The sequence below is a fragment of the Antedon mediterranea genome, chromosome 3, assembly GCF_964355755.1.
Source record: "Antedon mediterranea chromosome 3, ecAntMedi1.1, whole genome shotgun sequence".
Lineage (NCBI taxonomy): Eukaryota > Metazoa > Echinodermata > Crinoidea > Comatulida > Antedonidae > Antedon > Antedon mediterranea.
This window is the reverse complement of record NC_092672.1, coordinates 33,858,638-33,882,717: the sequence shown is the minus strand read 5'-3', so window position 1 is coordinate 33,882,717 and position 24,080 is coordinate 33,858,638. Positions and strand designations below refer to the sequence as shown.

Below are 24,080 nucleotides of genomic sequence, written 5' to 3'. Positions count from 1 at the left end.
GACCGTTTTCGTGACTGTGACTTTACTCTAACGTAACTAAATGACTGCACAAACCTTTATACAATATGCCTCTATTTTATGACCATTAAAACAAACCTTTTTAGTCGCTCACTATGTCGGTCGGATGGTTGGTCGGTCGGTAAACACTAACTTGAGTACGCGATCGACTGCAGCCATGTTTATGGCCTTGTTTTAAATCTACATGCTATAAACTATGTTTACAATAAATATTTATTTATAATGAAGATAAACATAAAACAACATATGGTGATTATCGCAAATAAATTATTCATTAGATAATGCTGTATATCGGTTATAGTTGATGCTGCGTCCGATTCGTCGAGTGATTGTACTAGTTCAGTAACACCACCTAAAGGGGAGCAAATGACTGAAAAAATGTTTATATAAATAAATTTAAACGCCAAATTTACACTTACTACACTTAGCAAGCGTCTGTATATAATAGAAAAAACAACACCACATTGTATTATAAGCATAGGCGCCGCGATTGCACTGCGGAAAAACGGTGGTGACTATTGCGTATTTAAAAGTACAAGAAGTTGATAAACAACATTTAACACACACGAGTGTATTCTTGCCATTTGATTGGTTACTTACGCATCACTTGCGACTGGGTATTAGTTGTACCATCTCTTTGCTTCTACCATGGAGAAATAAGTTTATTTCTCCATGGTTCTACCTAATGGAAAAGTGATATCTAATGACTGGTGATAAATAATAGTTCTAATGCATGTTCAGCTTTTTGTTCCCTCAGGAAAAACTCCTTTATTTTTAACGGACCTTTTTTTTGGAATAATTTATCCTTAAACAAAATCATTAAAAACCTTACAAGAAATATTTAACCATCAATATACATCAGATAGTTATTAAGTTGGCTCCTATGGATTTTTTTGATAATAAACTATATTTTATGATTTATTAAATGTGGAATAATAAAATGAATGAATGTTTTCGCGTATGAAAAACAAAATGTAAAAGCCAACTAAAGGTCAATTTACACAGGCGAGCGGTAACGGTAATACAACATATAGATGTTATTCCTTATGACCATTTACACACTACGCCTATTAAACGATTGTTAACTATGCGTTTTGAAAATAATAAATTATATATTCTCCAAAAACATGAACATGAATACTAAAATAACAAACAAGCAGTAACGGTCGTCCAGAACGACGGAAACATGTCAACAATAAATAAAAATAACAAACATAGCATATTATTTGGTAACAGGTTAACACTAAAATTAGTATCGTGAACTTTATTTAAAATATAAATAAAATGTAATGTATTTGAATATGAAAACATTTTAAAGCTTATATAGCGTTTAACCGGACCAGTGGCGCAACACAGATGCCTGACGCCCGTGGTTTAGCAACCCTAAGTGACATTCCGACGCCGGAGACCTTAGACGTTTTTAGCCTTTTCGACATACTTGAATGCCTAATTGTTTCTCATAGCCACTGCGCAACTTAAAGATTTGAACAATCACAAGCGATAGATTATTCGAACCATCGCCTGTCATTGGTTAACTCACTTGCGTTACGTCTTAGATGAATTTCATTTTTTCGTTTTGTTGGCTTGACCAGGGTTATTTTGAAATGGAATGGAAACATCATATCAAGTCATCGGTCCTTGTAGGTCTACCATGGATAACATAGCACAAGGATATGCATCAGCGGTGAGATCAAACGATTATCCAAACGCGCTAAAGCACTGCTGCCAATCAAACAAACACGCTCTTTGATCACCATGTCTTTTACCGTGGCCCTTTATAGAAAGTTGGGAATGAACAAAACGATACACATGCAGACGACGTATGCGCAGATTGATTGTTCTATTGATTGTTTGCGTCGATGATTAATTGACAACAAGAAGATATTTCTGAACAACTATTTTTAATATCATCAAAATAGGACTACGAAAAGTTCAATTTCAAGAAAGTACTTTTAAGTAGTTTATATAATAATTAACAAAATATGCAATTTTTATATTTCAATCATAATTGTTCCGGAAATATCCAGAAATTAAAATTAAGCTATAGGCCTGGACTATATTTACCGTGTACAGTAAATATACGGCTAAGCAGCGGTTTTTTTTTGTTATGAATCTAAAGAAAGTTTCTAATGAATTATTCATGAGATAATGCTGAAAAGTTTGTATTTAATTATTCATCAGATAATGCTGAAAAGTTTGTATTGAATTATTCATTAGATAATGCTGAAAAGTTTGTATTTAATTATTCATCAGATAATGTTGAAAAGTTTGTATTTAATTATTCATTAGATAATGCTGAAAAGTTTGTATTGAATTATTCATTAGATAATGCTGAAAAGTTTGTATTGAATTATTCATTAGATAATGCTGAAAAGTTTGTATTGAATTATTCATCAGATAATGCTGAAAAGTTTGTATTGAATTATTCATTAGATAATGCTGAAAAGTTTGTATTTAATTATTCATCAGATAATTCTGAAAAGTTTGTATTTAATTATTCATTAGATAATGCTGAAAAGTTTGTATTTAATTATTCATTAGATAATGCTGAAAAGTTTGTATTTAATTATTCATCAGATAATGCTGAAAAGTTTGTATTTAATTATTCATTAGATAATTCTGAAAAGTTTGTATTTAATTATTCATTAGATAATGCTGAAAAGTTTGTATTTAATTATTCATTAGATAATGCTGAAAAGTTTGTATTGAATTATTCATTAGATAATGCTGAAAAGTTTGTATTGAATTATTCATGAGATAATGCTGGAAAGTTTGTATTTAATTATTCATCAGATAATGCTGAAAAGTTTGTATTTAATTATTCATTAGATAATGCTGAAAAGTTTGTATTGAATTATTCATGAGATAATGCTGAAAAGTTTGTATTGAATTATTCATGAGATAATGCTGGAAAGTTTGTATTTAATTATTCATCAGATAATGCTGAAAAGTTTGTATTTAATTATTCATTAGATAATGCTGAAAAGTTTGTATTGAATTATTCATGAGATAATGCTGAAAAGTTTGTATTTAATTATTCATCAGATAATGCTGAAAAGTTTGTATTGAATTATTCATGAGATAATGCTGAAAAGTTTGTATTGAATTATTCATGAGATAATGCTGGAAAGTTTGTATTTAATTATTCATCAGATAATGCTGAAAAGTTTGTATTTAATTATTCATTAGATAATGCTGAAAAGTTTGTATTGAATTATTCATGAGATAATGCTGAAAAGTTTGTATTGAATTATTCATTAGATAATGCTGAAAAGTTTGTATTGAATTATTCATGAGATAATGCTGAAAAGTTTGTATTTAATTATTCATTAGATAATGCTGAAAAGTTTGTATTTAATTATTCATTAGATAATGCTGAAAAGTTTGTATTTAATTATTCATTAGATAATACTGAGAAGTTTGTATTTAATTATTCATTAGATAATGCTGAAAAGTTTGTATTTAATTATTCATTAGATAATGCTGAAAAGTTTGTATTTAATTATTCATTAGATAATGCTGAAAAGTTTTTAATGAATTATTCATTAGAAATGCTGAAAGTTTGTATTTAATTATTCATCAGATAATGCTGAAAAGTTTGTATTTAATTATTCATTAGATAATGCTGAAAAGTTTGTATTTAATTATTCATCAGATAATGCTGAAAAGTTTGTATTTAATTATTCATTAGATAATGCTGAAAAGTTTGTATTTAATTATTCATCAGATAATGCTGAAAAGTTTGTATTTAATTATTCATTAGATAATGTTGAAAAGTTTGTATTTAATTATTCATTAGATAATGCTGAAAAGTTTGTATTGAATTATTCATTAGATAATGCTGAAAAGTTTGTATTGAATTATTCATTAGATAATGCTGAAAAGTTTGTATTGAATTATTCATGAGATAATGCTGGAAAGTTTGTATTTAATTATTCATTAGATAATGCTGAAAAGTTTGTATTTAATTATTCATTAGATAATGCTGAAAAGTTTGTATTGAATTATTCATTAGATAATGCTGAAAAGTTTGTATTTAATTATTCATTAGATAATGCTGAAAAGTTTGTATTTAATTATTCATTAGATAATGCTGAAAAGTTTGTATTTAATTATTCATTAGATAATGCTGAAAAGTTTGTATAGAATTATTCATTAGATAATGCTGAAAAGTTTGTATTTAATTATTCATTAGATAATGCTGAAAAGTTTGTATTTAATTATTCATTAGATAATGCTGAAAAGTTTGTATTTAATTATTCATTAGATAATGCTAAAAGTTTTAAACAATCAATATATATAAGGCATTCATTAAGTAATGCTAAAGTTTTACACAACCAATATATAAGGTATTCATTAGGTAATGCTGCTGTGCTAAGTTGACATTTTCTGCAACACAGCCATAAAAGAAAAAAAAAACACTTTTGTGTTTTTGTATATTGTTTTTAAATGATTAAAAACGCATGCTCAAGTTTTTCTGATGAATATTCTTGACATTACCAGAACCCTGTCTACTATAAAGAAGGAAGTAGACATAAGGAAGGAGGTAGACATAAAAAAGGAGGTAGACATAAAGAAGGGGGTAGACATAAAGAAGGAGGTAGACATAAAGAAGGAAGTAGACATAAAGAAGGAAGTAGACATAAAGAAGGAAGTAGACATAAAGAAGGAGGTACACATAAAGAAGGAAGTATACATAAAGAAGGAAGTAGACATAAAGAAGGGGTAGACATAAAGAAGGAGGTAGACATAAAGAAGGGGTAGACATAAAGAAGGAGGTAGACATAAAGAAGGAGGTGCAAAAGGCTTTAAAATGGCAAAGTTTAAACAAATTTATGTCATATAATTATATGATACCAGGCAAGTTACTGTCTTATTAAAATTGATTTTGTTAAATATATGATAACACCTATAATCGAATGCAAATAAACAAACCTTCTCTTACAACATATTTCTAAAAATATAGTTAGTGGCCGCTTTGTGTGTCTAAATCGAAGGCATTAGCGCGGAGCAACTACAACCATTGGTATATGTTTAATGCGGCATTACTTAAGCCACCATTAACATTTCGTATATTTGACTGACCTAAAAAGTACTCCCCATCTCGCTCAAAAAATGTTATATCAAAACAGGCATGTTATGTCATGGCTCCATATTTTATGAACATAGTTATACCCTCGAGTTTAAATATTGGAGATGACGAAGTATATTTATCATTACTACTTCCACCTCTTTCCGATCTGGTTGTGGCTATTATTATAAACACTTCTCCGCCAACCTGTAAAAACACGAACAAAAAACACCCCAATATTATCATTATGGGACATTACAACTAATAAAACAAATAAAGCTTTATATGTTAGCACCTTTTATAATAACAGAAAAAGTTCAGCTCATTTCCCAAAAGTCCTTAATTATCGTAGAAATTCCTATAGAACGACGCTTGTTTGCCTTCAGTTAGTCCACCTTTCCAATTGAATACAAATTCTCTATCCATTCACTTCTTCTCTCTCACCTTTATTTTGCAAATATATTTTCCTATGTTGTTACCATCAATCAACAAGCGGTCACTCCTTCTTTTCAAAAAACCATACTTTCTCAACTTTTGTCTTTTTACTATAACTTCCAGCTACACCGTTGTCAGTAGACACACAACTCAATCATTGTCTTTATTCAGTCCAACCGAAGTTTCGGACTCGAAAGTAGAGTATTACATTCGATTGGTCTGAAGTGAAAATTTTTGGCGTTGGCTATTTATGGTAAAAATAAAAGGGCACTTTATACTTACCTTAAAAATGGTAGATCTGTAGGCGCAATGTTCAACAGGAATACGTTGATGAATTTTAAATTCATTAGTCGACTTGTCCCATCTATAAACTATTGTGTTCTGTGCACAATCCATGCCCAATTTATTGACACCTACTAGGAAAGTATCTCCGTCATTTGTGAATGCATCGATTCCAGTTGATCCTGCGTCCGATTCGTCAAGTGACTGTACTAGTTCAGTAACACCACCTAAAAAGTGACAGTATGGAATAGAATTCCCTGAAAATGCTGCGCATTTCACGCGCACGTGGGCAATAAAGTACGATTTTCTGCCTGGACTAAACTGTAACACCACAATTATTATGTATTCTGCGGCACGCGCGCAGTCAATTGTCACCGACACGTCGCCAACTAAGTTATTTTCTATTCTCAGACTCTTTGTCGGTCTGGTTTACGTCGTTTGTTAGCTAAATTATTAGCATTTGACAAAAGCATAGCCTCACTTATTGTCTTCTGTCATTCGAGACTGCAGTGAGAACGAGGATCATTATACGTTTCTAAAATTGCATCTCACTTACCTTGTTTTAGTTTCCAAACGTGAGATTTAATCATGTATTCATTCGTTGTTGTGAGATAGTTTGCTATTGCCGCGTACAATACACCATTCATTGAGAATAGTTTACCACTGTGGCCACCACGAACTGGTATTTTAGCATACTCTACAAATTGGGTATTGTTAAAATTCCATTTATATACTGTTGAGTTTACAACACTATGTTGCTCACGATAATCAACCACAAGTAAATAATGATTTGAATTCAATTCTAAATACGATGCGTCATGTCCACCCCATGTGTCTAACGTTTGATGTTGATCGAGGAAACCTAAAACACAACAAATGTATAGTGTAGTAATCTCGGGACTTCTAGACGGCGTTTCGACTTATTGATAAAAATAAAAATTCCAACTGGTGACACTTGGAAAAACATCATAAAAAGGACAATAAGAGAGATACAAACGTAGGAAGTACAAGATGGTGAGGTGGTATACATAATTATAGTAACTATAGTTACACAGATCACAGGCACATAACTATAACACAGCGGGAACATTTCTTATAAGCATTTCGTTCACAACCTAAAGCTCTGTTTACACAGTCTCTAGGTCACATACAAAAAATGCCCAATATGGACACAGTAACATTATACGTGTACACTATCAAACTAGTTTGACAAAAAAGAGTGATGTGCCTAAATATGTTTAAGTGATAAGACGTAAAGCTTTAGAAAACTAGTTTTTCCGGCACAGTTCCGGTCAGGCGACGGCAAATCAAATTGAATGTTAGTGTTTCGTTTTCAGGACGCTCCACGTGGTTATGCACTTATCGATCTATTGGCGCATAGCCGCGTGGAGCGTCGTGAAAACGAAACTTCAGGTTCGATTTTATTTGACGGCGCCGAATCGGAACTGTGCCGGACTCAACAGATGTGAGTCGTAGATCGTCTATTATTATGAGCCGTACAGAAACTAGCAGAAAGCTAGATTGAGTGAAAGTAAAAAAGTGAAAACAAAACCATTATTGAATGTGCGCACATCCAACTAAAATAATAAAAGTCTTGCAGAGGTGACCTTGACAACGAAGTATACACATTGATCTTGTCATAAAAAAAAGAATAAGATAAAAAAACAGTTATCTGGAATATACCCCTTCTCCCCATTACAGTGATACTGTCAATTGGGATGCAGGGTCTGTCTTCTTTAAATCAAAACAGATTATACACTTACCCGTTCGTAAATCAAATATGTAGATGTAGGAGTCTATGTTTTCCTTTTCACCTATTTTGTAGTTGATGACAAACACATACAATTGTCCATTAATGATAAAATGTTCTATTTGTTTTGCATCACTTTTTCCCGTTAATTGTTGATAATATTCATACCGTTCATTAGTATCGTTGTATCTGTATGCATTTGTTGGTGAACCGTTACTGAAATTAAATCGAAAAAATATCTAAATTTGCTTCAGAAAAAAAATTAAGCCTACAAGCAAATTAGGTTTTTCACGTGATGATGTACGCATCATGGCACCATTTACAATGTAATCGGCGAATACGTTACTACGGGCGCACACTGAACATTCTAAACGCGCGCGAAGCGGCACAGTCCGTTATGCATCAACTCAACAGAAATTTTAAGACCCCTTTTCTCACCTTGGATCTTCTCACAAACATGTGGCCGTGTATTCTCCATGGGCTCAACCAAAGAATATAAATTATAGGTAAAGAATCAACAGTACGCACTGTTAAGCATAGAAGGATAGGAAACGCGGACGTGCTTTCATGGACGCGTAAGAATCCAGCAGCCGAATGACGGCGGGCTCTAGATATGGTTCCCGTCTAATCTAATCCCACGTTTGGATGGGTCGTGTTGATCTGGATGTGTTCCTTTTATTATCTTTGGCTCAACTAAAATTGTTTCTACCTCCGTCGCCATTTTGTTGTTTCGTGCTTATTAAACATCATGCTTATTAAACATCATGCTTTTGATATGCAAATTTGTAATATTTTTAAGCAGAATACAAATTGCTTTTCATTTATTTTGCCCGAATGAATAAATAATATTATTAATTGGATACTCAAATAATTAAATTTTATCAAACGTTGTCAACATCACTGCAATCATTTTTGTCATCGTCCAAAATACTTACACTCCGCCGACTACGAGATAATGCTTGTTCTTGTATGTGAATGCCGTATTGCTTCCTGATGGTTTAACAATGTTTGTTTTAAACACATAACCATGGACAAACTCTAAATGATTAAAATGTATCGTGACTTAGTATGGCTACTATTATTATTGTCATTATATATTCTTACGTAAAGTTATATTATACTCATACTGAGTCCGGATAAAAATGAATGGATACGTGCAAGTGTTTAAAGCTTTGTCTACACTATCAAACTTTATGTGTCAACAATGTATTGTGCTCATATATGGACTGGATAATGTCATATCACTACCATATTTGGACATATCACTACCATATTATTTTGGGACATCATACTTTTTTTTGTCAAACTAGTTTAATAGTGTAAACAGAGCTTAAGAATAGAAACAACTAACATTCCATTTTCCATACACAACGGACGTGTGATTGAAACAGATTTTTGTTTTAAGCCACTGGATACAATTTAAACTCAGTGTGAACGCGAAGTGTAAACCAATTACCCTACTGTACACATTTTAGAACTACAGACTCGTGCACAATATGATATTGTTAACGAAATGTTTAATTTAATTCATTCGTAATGTTTATTTAGATCAATATAATTGGAAAAGACCTGTAATACATAATACAGTACAGTTCCGTAGACCTATACTTACTATTTTGACAAAATTTCCCATAAAATTGTACTGGGCATTCGCAGGTGTATCCCAGTTCTGAGCAATCATTGATACAAGAGCCTCCGTTAACGCATTTGTTCTTTGCTTGGCATGCTCCAAGATAACTCTGTAAACAATAAACACGATTTAACTGTGAATCGAGTGAATACATGGATACACATATTTTTCTCTTCACATGCTTTATCAGTGTCCAAATAAAATTGTATTCGCAAGATTTACAGAAAAAACGCATAACAAACTTTAAAAACATGGGGTTGGGCATCCATTAATTGTAGTGAATTTTGTTCGGATTGGGAACCGGGGTTGAAAATTAGAAAAAAAACTGCATTTTAAACTTACACGAGTAAAATCTTTTCTTTTTCGTCGCATGTCATAGAACCAGACACCAGATACCGTCTCCTTGTGTTCCGGTCCAGTGACGCTATCCCGATCAAACGTCGCGCACTCTTGCGTATCAGCAGCGTATGTAAAAGCTAGACAACGTGCGTCCTTTCGACAAAGCTGCATACACTCGTATTGCGTTGCCTTGTATTTGCCAAGTTCGTTTGACATTGTTGTGTTAGCGTGTCCGTAGAAGTGAGAAGGTGACGTTTGTGGAGGTTTAATATCGCATTCCACTTTGGCATCGCAACTAGTTAACAGAACGATGAATGTAATTATATCAACAATTTTTGAGGCAGCGCGCATCATGTCTCTTGAGAAGGAACGTTAAAAGTTCTTGTGTGTTTCGTGTAAAAATGGTGTATAACGTTTCCTACAATTTGTGACTTAGAGCTCATCGATGATTCCCCCACTAGCGTTGGTAGTTCACTGTCTTTCACAATGCGCTTCCAAACTATTTAATATATTTCAGTATACTTTATTCTATGAACAAAAACCATTACAAACGTGTTTGGTAATATCATTATCTACCACCTATATACTTTACTTATAAATAATTAAACCTAAGCATTGTTAAATATGCGTTTTAAAAACATTAATATTCAATAATATTCTTCATGACCATAGATATTTTTTTTTAAATGCTGTAAACATGACAACGGAATCAACATAAACAACAAAATACCGTTGATACCTGTCTTTCGCAATGTGTACTTCTAAGTTATTGTGATGCATTTATAATTGCGGCCTAAAGCCTGTTTTCCTGTCGACGTTAGACAATAATCGGCGATAATCTACGTAAACATTGACATTTTAACGATTTACAGGAAAAGGTACTCGCTATTTTCATCATTTCAAGTTGATCGTTTACAAACGATCGTCGTTGATCAACGACGATAGCGTCGAATAACGTCGACATGAAAACAGGCTTTAGTGATCACTACGTGACATGTGAAAGAACACAGAAGGCCCGTATTCATGCAACATAGTGATGATGTATTAAATCTGTAGCAAAATTACATTATCATGTAGCAATCACACCATTCTCTTGTGTATACACTGGCATCGTCTCAACTAACCACACCAGCTAGTAAGGAGATTCCAAACGTGCGCATGCGCCACATGGCATTTTGTTAGTAGCAATCACACCATTCTCTTGTGTATACGCTGGCATCGTCTCAACTAACCACACCAGCAAGTAAGTAAATTCCAAACGTGCGCATGCGCCACATTTTTATGCAAATTATTCCAGGTAAGCACGCCATCAACAGCAATTAAATAATCACTAAACTCAGTTACAGCATTATTTCAATATATACTTTATTATATGACTAAAAACAAATGTGCTTGGTAATAATTATCTAACACCTATGTTTATACTTTAATTAAATAAATTATTAAGCCTAACCATTGTTATATATGCATTTTACAAATATTAATAGTCAATATTTTTCATAAACATGACCATACATATTAACAACTAAAACATGCGGTAACCATGACAATAGAAGTTCAACATAAACAATACCATACTGTAAGAATTATATATAAAAATACCACTCGTGTATTGGGTATAGAGGATGTTCTGAAGAACAACAAAAGAATAATGAGGGCGCTGTTGTATATGGCATGCTCCAAAAAATAAAAATAATACCGACAGCGTGGTTGGAAAGAAGTGCAAAAATAAAAGATAATAAAAATAAGAAAGTTCTTGCGTATATGTATATATTGTTTATGGGCCTTTCTTCAGTACAAGAAAATGGTAGCAGAGCGAGGTTAGATAGACCAATTTAAACAAATTAAACTTTAAAGAACCAACATTTTTAGGCTGAAAGTTGTGAGCCTATAGTTAGTTGCAACGGAGCACGTGAGTAAAGTGCATGCTTCTAGCTAGGGAGCGAACGTCACACATACACGTGAGTACAGTGCATGCTTCTAAGCGAAAAGTCAAACAAAATTGAAGACATGGAGAAACGAAAAAAAGATATAAAAATACTACGAAGAAATAGAAAAGGACAGTTAACAAGGATTACAAACACAATAAATGTTTTGTGTCAGAAGGAGGAACTAGAGAGGGATATTGAGTTAATACAGAACTTATTAAAGAAAGCAAACGAGGTATTTGAAACAGTAGAGAGGGCTCACGAGCAGATTGTGGAAATGATAAATTTGGAAGATGAAGAACAATTTGAGGAAGCGGAGAAGTGGATGCAAGATTGCCAAAGGAATTTTCTAGAGGTGATACATGAGACTAAGAGGGTGCTGGAGCCGCCAGTCAGGGGAACAGTGACAGAAGAGACTGACAGAGTTATGGTAGAAGAGGACAGTGAAAACGTTGATCAGGGAGAGAAAGATGGTAATAATAAGGTTAACAGTAATGATATGGATGCTATGGCCACATTCAAATTAGCCCTAGAACTTCCAAAAGCGGAAGTGATAGAATTCCATGGGGATCCGGGAAACTATTGGGCTTTTGTACAAAGTTTTGAGATAAATGTAGCAAGTAAGTTAACATCAGATAATGCAAAATTACAATACCTTCTACAGTTATGTAAAAATAAGGCAAAGGAAAGTATAGTAAGTTGTCCTCTATTAGGAGAAGAAGGTTATAAGCAGGCTTTAGAGATTCTTAAAAGGCAGTTTGGGCAGCCCCATCTAGTTTTAAACTCATTGATGCTTAAGTTAACCAACAGAAAAGAGATTAATGCAGGAAACCATGAAGAGTTATGGGGACTAGTCAGTGACATGAAAAAATGTCAACTAACACTAACAAAAATGGGGTACACAAATGATTTAAACAGTACTTCCAACCTATTAAAAATTCAAGGGCTATTACCTAGATTTATGCAAGCTAAATGGGCTAATGCTGCACAATCAATACTTAGTGAAAGGGAACCAAGTTTCTTGGATATGTTAAAATTTGTAGAGAGTCAAGCTGCAGTAAACAGCAATATGTTTGGAAGAAATATTAGCACTACAGCTAATGAAAATAAGAGTAAATTTCGAGTAGTAAACACAGATTTTAGAGGAAAAAAGGCTTACAGTCATAGTTGTACACCCACAGGGGAAAAGCCTAGTGAATCACCTTTTTTCACATGTGTATGTTGTAAGAAAAACCATAGGTTATGGGAATGTGTAAAATTCAGACAACTATCCATCAATGAGAGATGGAATATTGCTAGCCAAGAAAAATTGTGCTTTAAGTGTCTATGTAAACATAGGGCAGTTGATTGTAAACGGGTTATGTCCTGTGGTATAAATGGATGTAAGAATGACCATAATAGGTTGTTACATAGAGAAAAAGTAAAAAAGGAAAGTAATTTTGAAACTGTAGAGGTAGGAGTTGCCAGGGAAGGGGAGCGTAAAGTAACTAAAACAGAAACAGGGACAAACACTACATTGTTAAGTAAAAACCAATCTATTGCTTTGCGAACCATACCAATCATAGTTAGTAATGGAAAGAAAAGAATAGAGGTGAATGCATTATTAGATGATGGTAGTACTCAGACATATGTTAATGAAGAGTTATGTGGAGAGTTGGGTCTCAGTGGAGTAACAGAAGAGATGGTAGTGAGTTTGTTAAGTGGTAAGGAAGAAAGATTTGTGACTAAGCCAGTTGAGATATTTGTATTACCGTTGGATGGATCTAAAAAATTTAAAGTGAATGCAGTGACTATAAGTGATGTTACTGGTAGACTAGAAGCGTCAGATTGGAGTAGTGTTAGTAAGGATTGGGATCATTTGAGAGACATAGAATTTCCTGTGATAAGTAGTCAGAGAAAAGAGATAGATTTACTGATTGGAGTGGATTGTCCAGAGTTACATACAGCATTAGAAGAGAAAAAAGTAAAAAAGGAAAGTAATTTTGAAACTGTAGAGGTAGGAGTTGCCAGGGAAGGGGAGCGTAAAGTAACTAAAACAGAAACAGGGACAAACACTACATTGTTAAGTAAAAACCAATCTATTGCTTTGCGAACCATACCAATCATAGTTAGTAATGGAAAGAAAAGAATAGAGGTGAATGCATTATTAGATGATGGCCTTTAAGAGATTAGAGTGTCTAGAAAGAAAATTAACTAGAGACAAGATGTTAGGCAATAATTATCAAAACGTTTTAGATAATTACAGATCCAAAGGCTATGTCAGAAAAATAGACCAATCCCTAACAGAACTAAATCAATGGTTTCTACCACATTTCCCAGTAGTTAAACCCGATAGGGAAACAATGTGCTTTAAGTGTCTATGTAAACATAGGGCAGTTGATTGTAAACGGGTTATGTCCTGTGGTATAAATGGATGTAAGAATGACCATAATAGGTTGTTACATAGAGAAAAAGTAAAAAAGGAAAGTAATTTTGAAACTGTAGAGGTAGGAGTTGCCAGGGAAGGGGAGCGTAAAGTAACTAAAACAGAAACAGGGACAAACACTACATTGTTAAGTAAAAACCAATCTATTGCTTTGCGAACCATACCAATCATAGTTAGTAATGGAAAGAAAAGAATAGAGGTGAATGCATTATTAGATGATGGTAGTACTCAGACATATGTTAATGAAGAGTTATGTGGAGAGTTGGGTCTCAGTGGAGTAACAGAAGAGATGGTAGTGAGTTTGTTAAGTGGTAAGGAAGAAAGATTTGTGACTAAGCCAGTTGAGATATTTGTATTACCGTTGGATGGATCTAAAAAATTTAAAGTGAATGCAGTGACTATAAGTGATGTTACTGGTAGACTAGAAGCGTCAGATTGGAGTAGTGTTAGTAAGGATTGGGATCATTTGAGAGACATAGAATTTCCTGTGATAAGTAGTCAGAGAAAAGAGATAGATTTACTGATTGGAGTGGATTGTCCAGAGTTACATACAGCATTAGAAGAGAAATGTGGGGAGAACCTGTTGCGAGAAGAACACCGTTAGGTTGGACGTGTGTTGGTCCTTTGAGTAGAAGTTGGCGAACAACATCACTACATGTGAATACTTACAAAACCAGTAGTGAACGAAGTAATGATGTGGACGAGTTAATGAGGAAGTTTTGGGAAGTAGATAGTTATGGAGTAAGTGATTTGAAAATATATAAAGCTGAAGATGAAAGAGTGATTCAAAAAGTGTCAGAGTCATTGACAGCTGTTGATGGGCGATACAGTGTGAATATTCCGTGGCGGGAAGAAGAAATAAATATGGATAACAATTATGAGATGGCCTTTAAGAGATTAGAGTGTCTAGAAAGAAAATTAACTAGAGACAAGATGTTAGGCAATAATTATCAAAACGTTTTAGATAATTACAGATCCAAAGGCTATGTCAGAAAAATAGACCAATCCCTAACAGAACTAAATCAATGGTTTCTACCACATTTCCCAGTAGTTAAACCCGATAGGGAAACAACGAAAGTTAGGTTGGTGTTTGACGCCGCGGCGCGTTATGGGGGAAGATGTTTGAATGACATGATCTATCCCGGGCCTAAATTGCAGAACGATTTATTCGATGTGTTATTAAGATTTAGAAAAAAAAAGGTAGCGATTATTTGCGATATTGTAGAAATGTATCTCCAGATTGGAGTGCAACCAGAAGATAGGAAAATGCTTAGGTTTTTGTGGCGAGATTTAGACACAGAGCGGATGCCAGAAATTTATGAGTTCAATCGACTAGTGTTTGGTCTTAATGTTGCACCATTCTTAGCTCAATTTGTAACTCAGGAACATGCACGAAAGAATTCTGAAGAGTATCCTCTAGCAGCACGGGCTGTTTTAGACTCTACCTACATGGATGATACCATGACCTCGGTTAAAAATGAGCAAGAGGCAGTAGAGTTATATAGAGAGCTTAAAGAATTATGGGGAAGTGCGGGTATGAGTGCTAGAAAATGGGTTTCAAATTCAAAAGCGGTACTGGAAAAAATACCAGAAGTAGATAGAGCTAAAGAAATCAAATTAAGTGGGAACGAGTTACCTTCTGCAAAAACCTTAGGTTTAATATGGAAAGCCGAGGAAGATGCATTTAAGTTTCAAGGAGGTTCTGGTCCTTCTAATGTCTGTAAGTTAAGAGATTAGCTTTGAGTAGAATCGCTTCTATATTTGATCCACTAGGGATTTTGGCTCCTGTAGTAGTCGCAGGCAAGATAATTATGCAAGAGATTTGGGCAAATGGATTAGACTGGGATGAAGAGTTGTCCCCTGATGTAGGTCAGAAATTAGAACGATGGATAGCAAATTTGGGCGAATTAAAAGATATAGAAATAGAAAGGTGTATAAACCCAGGTGAGCGCGAGAATCAAGAGTTGCATACATTTGTTGACGCGTCAAATGATGCTTATGCGGCGGTTGTGTATTCAGTGTCACAGAATGATAACGATGTTAAAAAAAGAAATGTAAGATTAGTCGCATCCAAAACGAAAGTAGCTCCTCTTAAATCCATGAGTATCCCGAGACTTGAGTTGATGGCAGCTATGTTAGGTTTAAAGCTTGCGAAATCTGTTGTAAATCCGTTACAATGTCAACTAAAGGAAGTGAAATTTTGGGGTGACAGTATGAATGTATTGTGGTGGATTCGAGGTCATAGTAGAGATTTTAAGCCGTTCGTTGCGAATCGAATTGGTGAAATACAAGGTCAAACAAACTCTAGTCAATGGAGATATATACCCACTAAATTAAACCCTGCGGATGTGGCTTCGCGAGGATGTACTGTTATAGAGTTGCAGCAGAATGAACTTTGGTGGCGAGGTCCTGAATTCTTGAGTGATTGTGAGATGCAATGGCCAGAAAATAAGATTGAGAAAGCGATAGATGAAATAGAGATTAAGAAAAGAACGAAAACGTTATTGAGTAAAGTGGTACCAAGAGTGAAAAGTGATAACTGGAGATTAAACCCAATAAGGTACTCTAGCTGGAATAAGTTAGTGTGTGTATTTGCGTATGTGATGCGTTTTATAAATAACTGTAGGTTAAAAGACAAAGTCAGAGGACCATTAAATGTAGATGAGGTTAAGGACTCGGAAATTGCCATAATTCAAAAGGCACAAGGTGATGAGTTCTCAGACGAAATTAAGAGATTAAGTAAGGGTGAAATACTAAGTACAAAGAGTAATATAAGTGGATTGAATCCTCAAATGGATGCCGATTATTTGCTTAGAGCAAATGGACGTTTAAGTCTAAATGAGGCGATATCATATGATGTAAGATATCCCATTATATTACCAAGGAAACATCATGTCACTAAATTAATTGTAAAAATGTATCATGAGTTAGGAAATCATGTAATAGGTACAAATCATACACTGTCATTATTATCTGAGAAGTACTGGGTACAAGCGGCTAGAGAAGAAATAAGAGAATGTGAAAAAAATTGTATGGGATGTAGGCGTAGATTAGCTAAACAAGGGGAGCAAATAATGGCTCCATTACCTAAGAATAGAACTAGAAATGAAAGTTTAAAGGCGTCTACTAGAGTCGCAGTAGACTATGCAGGTCCCTTCCTTACTAAACAGGGTAGAGGAAAGGTACAAACAAAACGTTATTTGTGTTTGTTCACATGTTTATCCTCTAGAGCCGTGCACTTGGAAATGGCGTACGGTTTAGACACAGATACGTTTCTAAATGCTTTTCATAGATTTGTCAGTAGAAGGGGTAAACCCGAAGAAATGATGTCTGATAACGGGACAAATTTTGTAGGAGCTGATAGAGAATTAAAGGGAGTGTTAAAATCCTTAGATAAAGATAAAATTCAAAGTGTGACAGTGGTCACTGGTATAAAGTGGAGTTTTATTCCACCTATGACCCCACATTTTGGTGGAGTACATGAAAGTCTTATAAAATCTGCTAAAAGGGCTATATATGGAGTATTAAGAAATGCCGATATAACGGATGAAGAGTTACATTCTGCATTTGTAGGAGCAGAAGGTATATTAAACTCACGTCCATTAACATATCAATCTGCCTCAGTAAAGGATGTAATTCCATTAACTCCAAACCATTTTTTACATGGTCAAATGGGAGGTAATCTAGCTCCAGAGAGCATATTAGACACAACAGTTGTTAATCCTAGGAAACGATGGAGACGTGTCCAAGAATTAATGCGACACTTTTGGAATAGGTGGTTAAGGGAGTGGTTACCAGCATTGAACCAACGAAAAAAGCGGAGGGAACCCAAGAGGGATCTTAGGGTTGATGAAGTGGTATTAGCAGTTCAGAAAGGTACGGTACGTGGTCAATGGCCATTGGGTAGGATAAGAGAAATATATAAAGGACCAGACGGTCATGTAAGGGTAGTTAAGGTGAAAACTAACAATGGAGATGTAATTCGAGGTATTACAAAAATGTGTCCACTAGAGATACTTGATTAAAAGAATGTTAAATATCAAGATACAGAAAGGTGTTATACTGTATTAAGAAGCACAAATGTTTAAGTTTTGGTGTTAATAAGTTTAGAGTTGAATTATGTTAAAGTGAACAGTGTAGAAATTGATCATATAATTGTTATACATTGTTGGATAATGTTCAAATAAGGACAGTGAAGTTAAATGAGTTATCAACAAGTTCAATGTGAATTAATATCAGTAAAAATAGTTTTTAATATAGAAATGATGTTATATAATTATAGTGAATATGAGTGATAGGTTTTTTGTTGATAATGATGTTTCATGATATTTATTATTATGTTAAAAAAAAAAAAGAAGTTATTTGAGATTGTAATAAAGGGATCGACAAACAACTGTATGTCGAGGAAGGGGAGAATGTTCTGAAGAACAACAAAAGAATAATGAGGGCGCTGTTGTATAGGGTGTAAAAGGCCGTTTTGGCGTGTCATAGAAAAAAAATAAAAATAATACCGACAGCGTGGTTGGAAAGAAGTGTAAAAATAAAAGATAATAAAAATAAGAAAGTTCTTGCGTATATGTATATATTGTTTATGGGCCTTTCTTCAGTACAGAGGACGTACTTCATCCATGGTATAATCACGTTACGTTTATTATCACGTTACGTTATACATCTAAGTAGTTGACAACATGTAGAGCGACAGGGATATAGCCATACTATTCTAGTTCTATTTTGTCTATTTCTGACCACTTTTTACCTTGATAAGACATACATTTATACATATACATGACAAGACTACTACAGCAAGTAATATAAAAATTTGTCAAACAAACATCGAACAATATCGATTAAAGGCAGAAACAAACCTTCTATTTATTACAACACATATTCGTCTAAAACAATTTCACTATATCAATATACGCGTATTCTGTGAAAGATACATTAGGTTACGTTCAAAATAAAATTATTTTAAAAATCCTGTAATTAAACTGCCGTTGATTTTACTTATAACAATAATAAAACTAACATGATAAATTGCGTGCATTTATTTGGGGTTTTATGTGCGATATGTTTATATACAGGGAAAAAACAATCCGCCTCAATACTTGCATTCTACGTATAGCGTTTAACCTTTTTTTTTTTATCGCGTAATTCGTTTTTGTTCGACGACGAGCCATGCTACGCAGCTATTGAGTCTAACGGTCCTTCTGCACACGCTCATTTCCTTCTGGTTGACGCGTACGCGGTACTCCCTCTCTCCCACTCGCTTCCCCAAAAAGGTTAAATCAGAGTCATAGGGCGCATGAGTTTATACTACAGTGTTTTAACCAAAACAAGACTTTTTTAATTTTTCTAATTAGTTACGGTTTTAAGTTTATTCAAAGATAAATAAGTTTTTTACATTTTTCAATAAGGTAGAGGGCAGGAGAGCGGGACCTACAAATACACACACGTATTTCCTCCTCTATGAACTGCCTCCAAAAGTACTCCCTTTCTATCTCGTTAAAACATGTTGTAAGACAGTGACGTTATGACTCCCTAATTAATATGAACAAACTTCCATCATCCAGTTTAAATATTGGCGGCGATGACGCAATATCAACTACACCCATTGATATGTTGAAGCTTGGACTAGTTATGCCACCACTAACATTTCTTTTATTCGACTGACCCAAAAAGTACTCCCCATCTCGCTCAAAAAATATTATATCATAACATTCGTGTGATGGTATGGCTCCGTAACTTACGAACATACTCCTTCTAATTTAAATATTGGTGATGACCTAGTATAGAGTTCAAGATCGTCATCAGACTCACGTGATTCCGTTCTGCTTGTGGTTATTATCATAAACACTTCTCCGCCAACCTGTAAATATAGAGAACATCTTCAATGACATAGTAGGGCCTACATAATATACATACTACAGATTTAGAAAACAACTGCAAAAAGTCTCAAAGATTACCAATTAGAGAGCCAATTTTTCAATTTCCAGAAAAAAATAAGTAGTACAGTATAAGTATTTCAATCTATATATTTATTACCCTGTAATTTTGTATTAGTGTGAAAAAGAGGAGGCTGATTCACAGGGGTGGTACTTACTTTGAAAATAGTAGATCTCGTGGGACAATGTTCCACAGGAATACGTTGATGAATTTGAAATTCTTCAGACGACTTGTCCCATCTATACACCATTATGGTATGTGCACATTCCAATGGATTCACAGCTACTAAGTAAGTGTCACCGTCATTTGTGAATGTCTCGATTCCAGTTGGCCAAAAAGCGTCCGATTCGTCTAGTGATCGATAAAAGGTGATAAAAGCACAAACTAGAGTGATGATTATGGTAGTATGCAGGATAGCTAGGCCTACAGTAGAAGAAGATTTTCGTATTGATATTGAAAATGTTAAGTTTAAATAAATCATGACGTAGTTAAGATTAGGAATTTTAGATTTTGAAAACGAAAAGGGAAGATGGACAAGAATTGAAAGGGAAAAACGAATCTGTAAAGTTTGCAAATGTAACGAGGTTGAAAATGAATATATCTTTGTTATAGTATGTCCATACTACAACGAAATTAGACACTCCTTTTTAAAACCTTGATTTTAATCAACCAACAAATAAAAAGTTTATTTTACTAATGAAAAAGAAAAAGAAAAAAGTAATCAATAACCTGGTAAGATTTTCTTTTTCGCAAGAAGAAGATAGCTAAATATTTTGCTGTTAGTACTTCTTAAATTTTATAATATGTATTATTTTCTATTATTGTACTTCGGCCAGTGGCCTACATACTGTTGAATAAATGAATGAATGATTGAATGTATAAAAATAGAATTATCAATAACTCCAATCCCTACTAGCACGAACTTACCTGTACCTGTATTACCGTTTGTTGGTCCAGTGTTTATTGATGGCGTTGCACCTTTCATCCGTGTCCAATCAAACCCATCATTATTTTCTTGAGCCCAGCCATCAAAACCTGTCTGGAAATCTGTTAGAACTATAAACAAAATTGTTTATACTAAATAAACGGAAATTGGACTAACACCCTGGGCACAAGCCGTAGACGAACGACGTTGTGTGTAAAAGATTCCATTAGTTTTCCAGATTTATTCTACGGCCGCCTGACCTGTATCAGGGGAAATTGGTTACAAAAGAACAGATTGGGATTATTATTTTAGTAATATGTACCGTAGCATCGAATGTCATCAATTGCAATGTCACCAGTACCGTTAATCCCTTTAATTGCTTCAAACACGATATAGTTGTCTTCATCATTAATGTATGCAAATTGTATTGCACCATCATGATGCCATGAATCTCCTTGGTTACCACTTTTTGACCATAACAGTTCATCCCCCAAGTTCGATGTTCTGTAAACGTTGAGTGTTCCAATAGTATCTCCGTACATGTGATAGTGGAAATATAAGGAAACATTCCGCCCGTTTGGTAGCAATGGAGTTCTTAAACTTGATGTTTCAATATAAACATAATAATCACCTATATATGTTGGAAATAAACAAAATGGTCTTTTGAAATGTAGTACAATATTTTACTGTATATATAAAATAGAATTATCAATAACTCCAATCCATACTAGCACCTACGAACTTAGCTGTACCTGAAACAGCGTTTGCTGGTACAGTGTTTGTTGATGGCTTTGAACCTTTCATTCGTGTCCAATCAAAGTCATCATTAGCATCTTGAGCCCAGCCATCGAAACCCGTCTGGAAATCTGTGTTAAATAAACAGAAATTGGACAAAAACTCAGTAAAAACAGTACCAAAATGACAATCCTCTATATATGTGGAAATAAACAAACTAATCAACATAGAATTAAGTTATATGATGCTTTTTTGGCTGAAATGTAAAGTCCCATTCCCTACATTTCTTTAAAAATCTCAAACCTGTATACGCACCCATTGATGACGTATCAACATTTTCTTGAGTCCATTCATCAAAGCCATTATTGAAATCTGTATTAACTATAACAAAAAAATCCTCTATTTTAATTGATAAATTAGCATTTTTCACTGATAATGTATGGTACCTTGCCTCGCGTAAGCATCCACCACGTCGTCAATTGATATACCCAATGCGCAACACCACTAACCATCACCTTCCGCTATATACATCATTCACAAATTAGAGACAAGCTAGATATTTGGTCACCGTAAATGAGGTACATTATATAATAATGTAACTGAAAAGAAATTATTAACTTTATATCACTTACAGTTTTCTTTTATTTCCAAAACCTCTGGAGCTGCTGCTGCTTTTCCGTTTATATTTGCTATTGCCACGTACATTATACCATTGACTGAGAATAGTTTACCACTCAGAGACCCATGACTTGGTAGCTGAGCATACTCCACGAAAAGGTTACTGGTAAAATTCCATTTATACACCGTTGAGTTCACTTCGTATGATGTTCCGTTATTCACAAGTAAATAATGATTTGTAGTCAATTCTAAATACGATGCATCATATGCGCCATGTGTTGCCATCGCTTGATGTTGTTAAAAAAAACCTAAAACAAATAAAACTAGAGGGTACTCCGGGAGCCTTCTGTAACATTCTCCTACGTAAAATGTCCCCGGAAAAAATATATATATTAACATTTTTTTTCTATTATTTCTAAATGTAAATTCGGCTAACTACACACTACAAAGTTGTGGATGAGAGTTTGGTGTAATGGTTATGTATTCAGCCTCTCACAGTTGAGATCGCCGGTTCAATTCCCGCTGAGGTTTATTTTTTCTTTTTTTTGTGGACCTTCATCTTTGACCCTGAACCTTCAAAATTTAACCACAATTATATGATGAGTCATTGATCATTGTGGCTGAGTTTGGTGAGAATTGGATAAAAACTGTTGTCTCTAGGCAGTAAAAAAGTTTTTTTTGTTAGTTGTGAACTTTTCCCCTCAAAGTCAAACTCGTTGAAGAGATACATTATTGTGGCCAAATTTGGTGAGAATCGGATACAAACTGTGGCCTCCAGGCTGTTCTCAGACACGCAGACACAGACACCCACACACACACACAGGGGTGAAAATATAACCTCCTTGGCGGAGGTACAGTATTTACATATTACATATTTTTGTTATATAATTCACTGGTTGAAATTACAAAATACATTTAGTTAATTTGAAGTTGAACTGGGTTACCAACCTCATCTGTATCGAACTGCAAACTAATAGCAAAGACACTTTTTATACGTTCTTTGTCAATAGGCAACACGTAGCGTACACTTACCTGTTTGCGAGTTAAATCTGTAGACGTAAACTATTCTGCTGTTTGCAACAAACAAAATATAGAGTTGTCCATTTATTTTAAAATTCTCAACTTTTTGTACATCACTTGTTCCAGTCAAATCTTGGTAATGTTCATACAGTTTATTAGTATTGTTGTATCTGTATATTGGAGTTCCACAAGAACCGTCACTAAAATTTACAAAAAAAAATTACCTCGTCTCAGTACTCCAAATGTTTCCAGACGTTTTCCCTTTAACGCAAGAACGTATACACAACGCAAGCGAGTTGACCAATGGCAAACGAAAGTTCGAACAATCCATCGCTTGTGATTAGTCAAATCAATTACGTTGCCTATACGTCTTTGCGTTGGACGCAAATGGGAACAAAGGCTAATGATTTCTCTTAATAAATAATTATGATCATATTATAATAACACAAAAATTACGGAAAAGCATACGTAGTATAACAAGGCATTTAATTAGATTCCTTAGAGTCTTGAATTTGAGTTTCGAGAACCATTTCTCATCTACAATATATGTTACACATTATATACAAGTCAAGTGATAGTTTAATAAAGCGTGGCTTTCGTCTTTGTTTTGCTTATTGGTTATCCAGTATACAACAACATTTATTCAATATTCAATATTTTACAAAGTTTATGGGTTAAGATACACAGAAGCCAAAGTGGCTTGTCTTTGTAGTCCTAAGCATAAACATAAAACATATTATACGGACGCATTACATTAACAAAAAATGACATTTTGAGACAGAAAAAAAAAACAAAAAAAAAAAACACAAACACAACAAAGTGATATTAAGCTAAATGTTTACAACCCCAATTTTGCAGTAGCAATAGTAGCTAGCAATATGTTTCAAATATCATCTTTTTAATATTGTACTTTAGCTTAGGGAGTGAGGTCATGTGATTTTGTTCTAGGGTAGACTGGAGT

At 34.0% G+C, this 24,080-nt stretch overlaps 3 protein-coding genes across 3 annotated transcripts; all 3 read left to right on the top strand.

Moving 5' to 3' along the window:
- The first annotated feature begins 11,535 nt into the window (after positions 1-11,535).
- Positions 11,536-13,617, top strand: LOC140044334 (uncharacterized). The gene has a single exon (XM_072088813.1). The coding sequence runs from the start codon at positions 11,536-11,538 to the stop codon at positions 13,615-13,617; it is 2,082 nt and encodes a 693-aa protein (XP_071944914.1).
- Positions 13,618-14,586: 969 nt separating this feature from the next.
- Positions 14,587-15,615, top strand: LOC140044333 (uncharacterized). The gene has a single exon (XM_072088811.1). It carries the CDS (start codon positions 14,587-14,589, stop codon positions 15,613-15,615), a length of 1,029 nt encoding a protein of 342 aa, XP_071944912.1.
- A 74-nt stretch (positions 15,616-15,689) lies between these two features.
- LOC140044332 (uncharacterized) lies at positions 15,690-17,903 on the top strand. The gene has a single exon (XM_072088810.1). It carries the CDS (start codon positions 15,690-15,692, stop codon positions 17,901-17,903), a length of 2,214 nt encoding a protein of 737 aa, XP_071944911.1.
- Positions 17,904-24,080: the final 6,177 nt, after the last annotated feature.